Source organism: Trematomus bernacchii, unplaced genomic scaffold (assembly GCF_902827165.1).
Source record: "Trematomus bernacchii unplaced genomic scaffold, fTreBer1.1, whole genome shotgun sequence".
NCBI classification, from domain to species: Eukaryota; Metazoa; Chordata; class Actinopteri; order Perciformes; family Nototheniidae; genus Trematomus; species Trematomus bernacchii.
This window is the reverse complement of record NW_022987641.1, coordinates 5,615,617-5,628,940: the sequence shown is the minus strand read 5'-3', so window position 1 is coordinate 5,628,940 and position 13,324 is coordinate 5,615,617. Positions and strand designations below refer to the sequence as shown.

General features: G+C 42.0%; 1 protein-coding gene across 2 annotated transcripts in view; it reads left to right on the top strand.

Moving 5' to 3' along the window:
* The first annotated feature begins 627 nt into the window (after positions 1 to 627).
* The window catches only part of acss3 (acyl-CoA synthetase short chain family member 3), a 39,247-nt gene continuing 26,550 nt past the window's right edge, over positions 628 to 13,324 (top strand). The window contains exons 1-7 of one of the 2 annotated variants that reach the window (XM_034133514.1): positions 628 to 1,059; positions 6,883 to 7,027; positions 7,893 to 8,081; positions 8,932 to 9,066; positions 10,718 to 10,858; positions 11,453 to 11,533; positions 11,851 to 11,946. In XM_034133514.1, the coding sequence (XP_033989405.1) occupies positions 719 to 1,059; positions 6,883 to 7,027; positions 7,893 to 8,081; positions 8,932 to 9,066; positions 10,718 to 10,858; positions 11,453 to 11,533; positions 11,851 to 11,946 (1,128 nt within the window). In that variant the 5' untranslated portion in view covers positions 628 to 718. Of the gene's footprint in view, positions 1,060 to 6,882; positions 7,028 to 7,892; positions 8,082 to 8,181; positions 8,249 to 8,931; positions 9,067 to 10,717; positions 10,859 to 11,452; positions 11,534 to 11,850; positions 11,947 to 13,324 lie in introns of those variants that run through there. The other variant, XM_034133515.1, reaches the window with a different exon arrangement.

Here is a 13,324-nt window from a genome sequence, read left to right as displayed (position 1 = left end):
TAATGATCTTGAACGTCACTAAAACATAGCTATTAAGAAAGCTATTTCATAAATGGCTAGATCTTGATAAATAACAATTATTTGTTTTGTTTTGTGTTAAAATATTGAGTAGTTAAATTATTTAAAATGCACAGTCCTGAATGTGGGTTTGTGGTGAATGTGGGGATCTACAGGACACACATGTTTAGAGTAAAGGCTTTCACATTATTATAATTATAATTGTATTGAAATGTACATTTTACACCAAAACGGAACACAAAAGCAGGACCAACCATCATACATTGAATTCCTTGACTAACAAGAGAAAGATTCATCATTTAAATACATATTTAACAACAAATGGGCCGGTTCTAAGGGGTTATTCAGTTAAGCCCGATGAGAGGGGATACAGCTGTGCACATGTCATCATTAACAGAGTGACGTTTGAGTGAACGAGGACATCCCAATTAATACCTGAGGACTCCTCTGTCCTCGCGTCACCTCCTCGTGTCTCTCGCTCGTATCTTACGGAGGCGGAGCTAAGACGCAAGGAAGGGACGCGAGTGAGGGGAAGGAGGAGTCGAGGAGGGGTATTGAGATGAGGCTAGGATTTCTGTTGGAGACTCCTCTCCCTTTGCCTGGCCCCAGATGACGTCGCAGAGTTGAATCCGAGCCTGTTGTCCACCTGCAGGAAAACTCCAGAAGCGTAAACGTTTGTCTTTTCTTATTAACTGCAGCAATGCACTTCCATATAAAACACTTAGTGCGTTTGAATCCCTGCGCCTCTGTGCAGGGCAAGAGGACACTTGAAAGGAAACTGTGGACAGCAGTGTCTGCAGCACAACAACAACAACAACGAAGCGTCAGTAGAGCAGCAGGATCACTTGCATCTGCAGACATCAAGAAGTATTTCGCCCAGCAGTGTTGCAGAAACTATGCATCGGACACAGCGTACAACAGAGCCTTCAACTCTGCGAGGGACAACCCGGAGACATTCTGGGCTGAAGTGGGACAGGATATTAACTGGTTTGAGCCGTGGAGCAAAACTTTGCACGTTGAGGATCCAGTGTTTCCAAACTGGTAGGTTTCAATGTTGCAAGCCAACAAAACTGCAAGAATCATCTAAAACTGTCAACAACATGTCGCTTTACCACAGCTTCTCCTTTCCCACGGAGCTTTACATCCTTGAAAGTTGACAGTAGTAGGATGGAAAGTGGAAAAATAAACTTTCGAAATAAGTAAAAGTAAGCATACTAAGGCATATCGGGATTCCATGCATGATGGGGATTCACATTTTATCTAATATATCTTTTCGAAACCGATATCTTTTATGACCCTCAAATGCTATTATGTAACAGAATCTATCACCTAATCCATACACTGTTAGGACACTTCGATGATTATTACAACCACGATTTGAGTTTAAAAAGGCCTTTGTGTAGTCTAATTTTCTTTAAAGCCCACCACCAGCTATTTTGTGATTTGAGAAATTACAGAAAAAATTACAAACACACAATTAAACGTAGGAAAATGTGCAGGTTGTTGGTTCCTTAGGCTATAACTCCGACTGGAAAAAAACATTCCCCCTGCAGCACAAAAATATGTTATACATTTGCTACAACTTTTAGTTGAAAAACTTGAAGTGATGTTTTGTATTTCTTTGCAGTTTTAAAGAAAGCATGCCATGTGTGTCACGGCTGCCACCTTTGGCCAGCTCTGCATTTTATGGGGTTAACCAGGGGCGTCGCCTGGACCTGAAAACATTCGGGGCTTAGCCCACAGTGGCGACGGCACGACAGTGGCATTTTTTACTGCAACACTCCCCACACGCACACACACAATACACCTGCGACTGTTACAATGAAGGCTCGATAATCAGCTCACAGCATATAGGCAGGGGTAAAGTGGCCTCTTCTAGGGGGGTCCGGGGGGATGCTCCCCGGGGAAGATTTATTTTAAATATTGAAGTTAAATGCATCAATCTGGTGCACTTTGAGAGCAAAATGAAGAGATCTATGGATACCTCTCTCAACACCCATATGAAGCAGAACTGTAAACAGATGTACTTTTTCTTTATGGATATTTTACTAATCACTCCCCTTTTAAACTCTATTCTTGTTTTACTGCCATATAGTATTTCATAACTGTTTTTCCTTTATTCTCTTATTTTTTTTATAACTATAATGATCATATGAAGGTGTGCCTCGGAAATATTCTTTTGAATATTTTGTGACCAAACCGTTTGAGACCCACTGAGATAACTTAGACTAAAGTTAAGTATCTAAACACTCAGAGAGTCCTTTAGCTCACCTGAGTCTCTCAGTCTGAGAGGAGAGGACTCTCCTCCAGCTTGTTGTGGAACAAACAGCTCCTTATGTCCGTTAGTGCAGCTAGCTAACCAGATGCTAACAACACGGTCCCTGCTGGCACCGGGCCCTCCCTCCCCCCCCCCCCCCCCCCTCCTCTCTCTCTCCTCTCTCTCTCTCTCTCTCTCTCTCTCTCTCTCTCTCTCTCTCTCTCTCTCTCTCTCTCTCTCTCTCTCTCTCTATCACACTACGGCCCAATCCAAAACTGCCCCCTACACCCTACCCCTACACACTACCCCTCCGTTTGCGCGTTCGCGCGGAGGGTCCGCCACATTAAGTGCTGTTCCAAACCAACGAGTGTGGAGCGGGGTGGAGGGGGAGTGGGCTATCAAGCCCTCAAACAGCGAGTCTGCATCGGTGCTGACTTCACCTGCTGCCCTACCTGACCGGTCTCAACGCTGTGTGTGTCCATCAGGAAACACGCTGTTTACAAGTAGTTCCAGCAAACATCCACTGATAAATTGCGATGTTAACAACCTCATGATAACCTCATATTTTTTTAACTTAGGATCATACCTGTGTTTAGTCTAGAAAAAGGTAAATGTGTGCATTTTATTATAAAGTTGTGTATATTTACAGACTGTTGCAAAAACTAAGAAGCTTATAAACATCAGGTTTAAAACTAAAAGAGCTTTACAAATAAGTAACACAATGAAAGATGTTTGGAGTTTTATTTGAGTTATTAATTTACATTTTTTTTGTCTAAGAGATGCTGATTTGAAACCGTTGTTACATACAGTTACCAGGGTTGCCAACTTTGGGTACCTGGCTGGAGTGAGCTTTTGATATCATGGGTTTAATTACACATATGCGCACTAAATGACTGCTATCGTGTCAGCAGCGGGACCTTAGCATATAGGATATATATACAATATATACAAATACACAATATTGGACACAGACTATAAAGGGCACAAAGTTTCATTCACTAATGAAAGTCAAACACATGTTTGTTTCCACTGTTTTATTGTGTGCCTGTCGCGATAAGCAATTCATTGACTTATCGTACGATAAATAAAAATGAATAAATAAATTGCCATTTACATGAGGATGTGACTAGCAGTTTGAAAGGATGTACTTGAATTATTATTATATATTATCATTATGTCAGTGGTCTAAAATGGTCATACAACGGTGCCGACAATATTATCGTTCATCGCAATAATTTCCGGGAAAATGTATCCAACAAAATTAATTATCGTGAGAGGCCTATCCATGAAACACACAAACAAATCTACAGACTTACTCCAAACTGCCAAATATATTAATTAACACACTCTCACTCTCATATACTCTTTGACTCTATTTTGGCCTAGAAGAACAATAAGCAGCAGACTTTTACCTTTTTATCATTTCTACTGGATCTTAGATCTGCGCATGCGCAATACGGGTCGGGGATTGACCAACCGGCTCCCACTGCTCTGCTGTCTGTTAACGTTGTTAAGAGTGGTGGGGGCGGGGAGGGAGCGGATCGACAGCTTGAGCAGCTGTCAACTCAACATTGTAAATAACCAACCAAAAACGATCGCCGGTTCATCTTGTTTTTGGTGTGAGAATAGTTTGGGCAGCGTGAGAGCGTGAGATTGAGAGTGAAAGCGTGTGTCACACGCCAGATGCGTGAGAGTTGGCAACCCTGCAGTTACGGCATTTCCTGTTTCTGCCGGAGAGAGGGGAGTTTGTCCCAAAGCTTGCCGCTGTATTTACTCCCTCCATCTGACAGGAGGGAGCCTCATTCAGCTGCGAGTGTTGCTACAGATGGAGTTCACTCCGTCACGGAGGGGTAGGGTCGAGGGAGTGGTTTGGGATTGGGCCTAAATGCGCTATTGCCACACACACACAGAGCCGAGCTTGAATGACACAAGCACACGTTTATTTCCATGCAACTCTCTGATTGGTCTGGTGTCATGCCTCTGTTGCATTCACTGAACACGGGAAATTACAGTGCTGCCGTCCTTTCGTGTCATGATGAGGTTCACGTAAAGCACGGTTAATGTATTATATTATTGAGGGAGAATTGTCCGGGGCTACAGAAAAAACATTCGGGGCTAAAGCCCCGGATGCCCAGGCCAGGCAACGCCACTGGGGTTAACAACATTAAGTATTATATTCTTCCATTTTAGTAGAGGACTCCCAAACAATCTCTACAACGAGTCTTCAAAAGTCGTAAATGAAACAACCTGCTTGTTTGAAAATTACATCTGTATTTATCAGTGAAAAAATAAATGTGAGCAAATCAGCTGCAAATAGCTGCTAGCTAACTAGCTAACTAGCTACTAATGCTAGCTAACAGCAGGAACATCAGGGTAAGAGAGGCACAATTTGGAGCTACCTACAACTTAACCATTTTAAAACCTTTTTCCAAATATCAGTTAGAATTTGTTTTCTTGTCTTTCATGTTTTTGTACTATTGTGTGATGTCAACTCCCATCCATCCATCCATCTTCTCCCGCTTATCCGTGGTCGGTCGCGGAGGTAGCAGTTCCAGCAGAGAGCCCCAAACTTTCCTTTCCCTGGCCATATCAACCAGCTCTGACTGGGGGATCCCAAGGCGCTCCCAGGCCAGCGAAGAGATATAATCTCTCCACCTGGTCCTAGGTCTACCCCTCGGTCTCCTCCCAGCTGGACGTGCCTGGAACACCTCCCTATGGAGGCGCCCAGGTGGCATCCTTACTAGGTGCCCGAACCACCTCAACTGGCTCCTTTCTATGCTTTGAACACCGCCCACTCTGGTTCAATGTCCCCAGCCTCCACAGGGATGCCCGAAAAGCTCCGCCGGAGGTGTGAGTTGAAGGCCTCCTGAACTTGGGCCTCCTCCAGACGTTCCCAGTTCACCCGCACTACACGTTTGGGCTTACCAGGTCTGTCCAGAGGCTTCCCCCGCCACTCGACCCAACTCACCACCAGATGGTGATCAGTTGACAGCTCCGCCCCTCTCTTTACCCGAGTGTCCAAAACATACGGCCTCAGGTCCGATGATACGATAACGAAATCGATCATGGACCTTCTGCCTAGGGTGCTCTGGTACCACGTACACTTATGAGCATCCTTATGTTCGAACATGGTGTTTGTTATGGCCAATCCATGACTAGCACAGAAGTCCAGTAACAAACCACCACTCCGGTTCAGATCAGGGGGGCCGTTCCTTCCAATCATGCCCCTCCAAATGTCTCCATCATTGCCCACATGTGCGTTGAAGTCTCCCAGCAAGATTAAAGAGTCCCCTTCAGGAGCCCCATACAGGACTCTTTCCAGGGTCTCCAAGAAGGCCGAATACTCTGAACTGCTGTTTGGTGCATAAGTACACACAACAGTCCCCCCCCATAACCCGCAGGCTTAGGGAGGCGACCCTCTCGTCCACTGGGGTAAACTCCAACAAAGAAGCACCGGGGGCTTGTGAGTATCCCCACACCCGCCCGGCGCCTCACACCTTGGGCAACTCCGGAGAAGAATAGAGTCCAACCCCTATCCAGAAGTAAGGTTCCAGAGCCGACGCTGTGCGTAGAGGTGAGCCCAACCAGATCCAACTGGTAACGCTCCACCTCCCGCACAAGCTCCGGCTCCGGCTCCTTCCCCCCCAGAGAGGTGACGTTCCACGTCCTCAAAGCCAGCTTCTGTCGCCCGGGTCTGGTCCGTCGAGACCCTCTGCTTTTACTACCACCCTTCTGGCAGCGCACCCGACCCCATCGCTCTTTCCCGTAGGTGGTGGGCCCGCGGGACAGAGAAGCGGAGGTGTTGCCCACGTTGCGTTTTCGGGCTGTGCCCGGCCGGGCTCCGTGGCAAGCCTGGCCACCAGACGCTCGCCGACGAGTCCTCCTTCTGGGTCTGGCTCCAGAAGGGGACCCCGGGCCGGGTATCCTCACTTCTTAGTTCGTCTTTCATGAGGTCTTCAAACCAATCTTAGTCCGGCCCCTTGCCTGAGACCAATTTGCCATGGGAGATCCAACCAGGAACACAAGGTTCCAGACAACACAGCCCCCAGGTTCATCAGGGCACACAAACCTCTCCACCATGGTAAGGTGCTGGTTCTTCAGAGAGGTTCAAGATGTCAACTCCCATGGATGGATAAATGTTGTGCACAATTGTACAAAAATGACAATTAAAAGTTCATTGTATGTTTACTTGCTGGGTAATTATACTATCTAGTGTGTTAGAAAAAAACAGAGCTCCGTGATTCTGTTGCTGCTATGTTAAAATGAAGAATCTCACTGGATTCCAAAACACCATCTGCTCAACCTGCTTGCTCCTCTTATCCACATGCACAGCACCACAATGAATTGAAACTGTCATATTATCAAGTGCATTGATTTGTTTACTGCCGCTTGTGAAGGCAAACTGAACATGTTTTAGCTTGAAGTAGCTTCATCAAGTTATGATCAATTCCTAAGTCAAATGAAAGAACCTTACCTTCCAGCTTTTTGTCTACTGGGCCAGAAACAACAGTTTATTGTATTTAAGATATATACACATATGTTTTAAAGGATAAAGGTTGTTCATATTTCAAATATGGTTGTTGGTTAATGATATGTGTCTCTTTCAGGTTTGTTGGAGGAAAGTTAAACATGTGCTACAATGCAGTGGATCGTCATGTAGAGAGCGGCCGTGGACAGCAGCCTGCCATCATTTATGAAAGCCCTGTGACTGGAACTAAACGGATCATCACTTTCAGGGAACTTCAGGACCAGGTAAACAGAACTGAACAGCCTGAAGAGCTAGTCACTTTGCTATGTTGAGTTGTATTACTGTGTCAAACGGAGAACAACACAGCAACAATACCAAGAGCCTTTCCATTATACAAATATCTCACTCATTTAGTATTATTAGTTACATAAGATGCCAAACCTTTTTATACCACCTCGAAATGAACATTCAATGACCTCCTATCCTGTTATCATCATAACCTCCTAAATAGATGTATCACGCTGACCTTTTTAGTACTTGTAAAAGGGAAATACAAGTACTCAAACAGTTAAAGCCTGATTTTAAAATGCCAGGATGTGTAGTAAAAATGGATTGTGAGATATAAAGGTAAGCTTAGTTGGATTTTGAGCACTGAAATTGGAGATTGTCAGGGTTACAATGACATAAATACATTTTGAATCCTTTAACTGAGACAATTTGTCAGGCCTTTCTGCTGTGTGCCAGCATTAGCATAAGGAACAGCAAAATAATATGTTGCAAAAAGAGAAGAAAGTGAGATATTAACTTGATTGACATTTGGGAGATGCTTCAGTTCCATGAAAACTCAATTATAGAACTTAAATGTGCTTTATACAGGCAAAAATACACTCGATACACAATCGATTATGCACTTAAATGCACTTAATCTCATTTTTTTATCACTGTAACCTAAAACATCATGCACAAAACTCTTGGAAGAATTCCAGATAAGCAATATTTGTTTAACCATTAATCGTTTATGTTGGTTAAAGTAGTCCTGAACAATTATATTAATGGAGATAATATAAGATATTTAAACAGTGAAGTGCTAACAGCCAAATGACATGTTGATATTCATTTCTCTGCATTGTGTGCTGTGTCTTGACCCAGGTGTCCAGGTTAGCAGGAGTCCTGGTGAAGAATGGTGTACGGAAAGGAGATCTGGTGGTCATCTACATGCCCATGGTGCCGGAGGCCATGTTCACCATGTTGGCCTGTGCCCGGATCGGCGCGCCACACAGCCTTATCTTTGGCGGCTTTGCTTCCAAAGAGCTTTCTGTCCGCATCGATCATGCCAAGGTTAGAAAACGTTGATATTGACCTTGCACATAAAATGTATCCTTTTCATGAGCCATGGCAAAAAGACTACATGGTTTTTATTAATTCAATGTCACTCTTTAGTACCTTGACCTCTCAATAAAACTGAGGACAGGCTGATGTGAAGCGGGACAGTTACATGGCTGCAAGTAATAGTTTTCAATTCCCATTTTTTATGTGCTTTTAAAAATGCTCACCATTCACCCTGCACAATACCTGAAACACTGAAAGCCGTTGGTGCCTGAGGCTTCTTTGTTTTAGTGAGCTCAAAATAAATCATTCACAGTGGAAAGCACTTGGCTTTGCCTTTCCTTTTCTCAATCCAACAATGAAGACAAATGTTGATTCAGTCTGCAATAAGATTTTTTAACAAGCCAACAATATAATTAGTGGACAAATCTGACATTTTGAAAAAGACTCTTTCTGAAAAGGATGATCTTTGTTATGTGATGTGTTTATTCAAATATACTTTTGAAGGAATACAGTATTATTAAAAGGTTTCAAATGTATATTCAAAGCATCAAGATAAAAGCAAACAAATATTGCTATGTGAAATTTGAGTGCAGTAATGTCTACCTGAGCAGAGACTGAAGTCACTCTGTGTGCTATGTTATCAAAGCTCTGTGTTTTGTTTATTTGGCTGGTCTGTCCACTTATGCATGGCAACACATTCATTCCACTAATACCCTTATAACAATGTAACAAAACCATTATTCAAGGCAGATATGATGAAAAGTCCTAGGCCCTGCTTCTAGTATAGCTTTATATAAACATGCTGTTAGTTTGTGACATTTCAACACAATTGAACTAACCCTTAATCTCTTTTTCTCAGCCCAAGATGATGGTCACAGCCTCATTTGGCATCGAGCCAGGCAGAAGAGTAGAGTACATCCCTCTGGTGGAGAAGGCCCTGGAGCTTAGCTCTCACAAACCCTCTAAAGTCCTCATCTACAACAGGCCGAACATGGTAAGAAGCACTAAGCAACACAAATCTTCTTTGTCAATATAGGTTTTTTTTATGTGACGGGATATAAATGAATCTGAAATATGGCAGCCATATGTAAACCTGATGAGTACTGTTGGGAGATGGGTTTTTTCTAAGGCAAGGGGTTGCCATTTTTTCAACATTTGAAACAGACTTAATCATGTAATTACATACGAAGCGTTTTATTCAATGCTATGGTAGTAAGACTTTGGAATCCTGCCACTGTATAAAAGGAAGAAACAATGTATAGCTAGTACAAGCAGATGTTAGAAAATGTATAGTGTAATTGCGATAGAGGTTTCCACCTGACATAAACAGCCTGGCAAAGATCCAGTTTGGAAGCAGGCTGAGCTGCACATAATGACTATACAGCACACAATTATGCATGAAAATGGTGACAGCAAGCTGACATTTGCTTCACATAAACACAAGCATAAAAGAGACATTCAATATTACGCCTAGGAAAATAAATTATTCTTAAAAAGTGCACAGTGTTGCACTCATTCCTCTCAAACGGTTTTTCTGTCTCAATTTATAGATGTCATCAGTTACGCAATGTACTTCTGTCTGACTCTTTCTTTTTTAATGAAACAACAGTACATGCTGTATTGTATTTGATCTGATTAGTGTACAGCACTGATCAGTGAAAAGTCTCGTGCAATAAGAGATCGCTGTTGCATCTTTCTTGGCATATAAACATGGTGGATATGGGTCGATTAGCACTGAATTCAGGAAAAATGGTTTTCAAAGGAAAATAATCCCCTTCAAATCGTGTGAAGCTCCACTTTGAAAGTGTTTGCGGCTGCTTTATCAATTACTGCATGCAGTGAGCGAGAGGTTGTGGTTTTTGTGAACGCAGCTTCCAACATGAAAGTGTAGTTAAATCAGCCACATTTGACTATGGCTTTGACTAAAGAGAATAAAAAGGGTGCGTTTCAGCCTGCTGGAGGTTATATGGGCTGTCTGTCCTCTGCCTCAGGAGTCCATGTGAAATATTGAATGGTGTCTTGAGCTCATTCTCTGAGAATCAAAGAAAGAAATGACCCAGACTTTTCTATAGCCTCTTGGGAGGATTTAAATGATAAAAAGTATGAAAGAGATTTGAAAAGAGAAAGATGTCAGCCACTGGAGATGAAAGGAGCATTATTCTATGACCTGACATTACCTTTGTTGATGAATATAAGAGATTACAAAGTACTGACGTTGGTTGGAACAAAATTAACATCATTTTAAATACATTTCTATTTGACTTGAAGTGAGAAGGTAAGGTTGTGTTTTTGTTTCTCAAACTAATGACAAATACATATTGAAAACATAAATGCAGCCAGCTGACACTGATGAATATCTCACACTGTATGACCACCCACTGATACTTTACATTATGGCCATTGCTCCTTTTTAGAATAAAATAAAAGATAAAATACAAAAATGTTTATATAAAATGTATATAAAAACAAGAAGTTTAAGTAAAAATGTTCAATAGGAAGATAACATATAATACAATTATTAAGATTTACATAAAAAGTAAAGATTTGCACATTGTAATGGAAATATGACAATACTTTTCTAGTTAATTACAGCATTTACTGTAAGGAAAATGAGTTTACGTCCCTCCTTTCTTCTTTGTTTTTAGGAAAAAGTGTCAATGAGTCCGGAGTTGAGTCTGGACTGGGAGGAGGAGATGGCTACAGCTCGACCTCATGACTGTGTTCCTGTTCCCTCAAACCACCCTCTCTATGTCCTCTATACATCCGGGACCACTGGAACGCCAAAGGTACTGACTTTACAGAGATGTGATCCGCAGCAGGGGGAAATATACCTGCTGCACAGTTATAGACATCATGGAAACATACATTCTCATAGATGAGTTTTAGGATTCGTCTAAATGTCGGTTCTGAGCTTCTGTGTGACTCTTTGACTCTTCAAAACAATCCACGGCCAATCCAAACACCATCTCCGTGAAATAGATGTGTAGATAAATAAGACAGAGCAATTCCACAGCAGGAGCTGGAGCTCATGCAGGAAGAGATGCCTGGAGGCAGTTGGAAATGGAAGAAAACGCAGCTCTCATTTTGTGTTTGACCAACAGATGATATAAAATATCTACCTGCTGGCTAGTTCCTGCGCTTAATAGTGTTATTATTGCCAGCATTTTCTCTGTGAGCTACTGTGAATTTCTCAGTTATTGCTGTAGGGCGGCCATAAGTTTGGGCAATTCTCTATAATTGGAGACATGAGGATTTCAGGACAGACTGTTATGCTCAAAACATTTTTCACATAACCATTTATTAATAAAAGACAGAAATTTGAGTCAGCCAAATGCAATACCTGTCACTAGTCTGATGTTTTTTCTTATCTTGTCCCCCAGGGTGTTGTGCGAGACACTGCAGGCTATGCTGTGATGCTGAAATGGACCATGTCAAATATTTATGGACTCAGTTCTGGAGACGTAAGGCAATAGCATAGCATCCTCTTCTGAGTTAGAGCCATGTTTAAGCACAAAGCATGCAGTCAGTTAACAGATATATTGTTCTTTTTTAGAGAGAAGATCAGGTAAAATGTATGGTAGCTGAACAGTCTTCAGTATTGGAGGTAGTTTGATTTACATGTATAGTGTCTTCGAGTACTGCTAGTGTTATCATTGTTGGCAGAAAGGGAATTGAAAGAGTTCAAATAATTTTTGAGACAATACTTAATTCTGGTGTTTGACAAACTGATACTCTGAGTCTCTATACATTTTTCATCTTTTTTTTGTACCTGTTGCAGGTTTGGTGGGCAGCGTCAGACCTGGGCTGGGTGGTCGGACATTCCTACATCTGCTATGGTCCTCTGCTCCATGGTAACAGCACAATTCTCTATGAGGTATGTCCCTGTTGACACGTTTTAATATCTACCACTCACAACAGCAGTATTGCAAACATTTAACACTAGAGAAAGTACAATAAAACCCTGAGTTGTACAACTTAAAAAGCTGCCAGATTGTAATGTCTGCTTGGTATCTGCGTTTGTGGACTCTGCAAGCTGAATACATCCATATTTGGTCAACAACTCAAGTTTAAGTGGACTGGGACTCTGTGTTACCCTGTTGCCATGTTTGACTCTGGCTGCTACAGTCTACTGCCAAGAGACAGACTGCAGCTTCACTCCTTTTTCTACTTTCCTTTTTTTCCTCACCAATGCCAGTCAATGTTTCAAGTGTCACCAGCCTCTGCAGTTGATACACCCCCACACTGGTGTTAAAAGACATTTAAGCTTGCAGAATACATCTGTTGGAATAACATTATGTTTAAAGCATCTGTATTGAATTAATTATTTTGTGGTAGTGTAGAAGCAGTATGTGTGCTGCAGGGATGACAAATGTTTTTATGTCAATACGGATATTGCTCCGGTTCCCTCAATAAAAAGCCTACAGAATTGTTACTATTGTACTTTTGAGGAAAATAAGCTCTGTGCCAAGCAGAAGTTTAAGATACTTATTAATACATTGATTGACTTCAAGATATGGGAAGTGCAATAAGTCATTTCCTAGTCCTAAAGTTTTAGGACTCATTCCTGCAGCAATCTGTTGTTTAGCTTAATGAGTTTCATAAAATATCTCAATTGTACGGCACAATAGTACCCATACTAAGGAACCTGCAAACAACCTTCATCATATGGCAAATACAACAAATTCAACCTTCAATTCCCTTTTAACTTGTAAAGTTTTTCTATTTTATAAGAAAAAATAATGTTGGAGGTTATGCTGTATATAGTATAGTATATTTCAGCCAAATGGTCATTCAACATAATGGTTGAAACCTGGAGGAAACAGCCTCTCCACTGAGCACAACATTGACATGCAGCAGACCTTCATAAATATAAATAGTAAATAAATAAACAAGCTCTTCATGAAATATTTTCTGCATGACTGATCTGATTTTGACAGCTTATTTGGCTTTTCTTTGTGAGTCCTATAACCCCTGGCTAGTGGAGTATATTCTCTGCAGGCTCCTTATTATATGGAGGGTTATTAGCATCACAAACTGTAGACCAGTGCTAAGAGGGATGTGTGTCTGTCTCTTACCGTGTGAGTGTCCCAGTGTTTGTTTCTTATGCTGGGGGACATTCATTACATTACATGCAGGAAGCAGAACTGCTGTGCCACTAATTACTCAGCCTTCCTTAAATAAATGTTTGACTCCAGCCTCGGTGTTAGTCTTGTGTGGCGTGTGTGCTAACAGCCGTCTCTTCAGGCGTGATG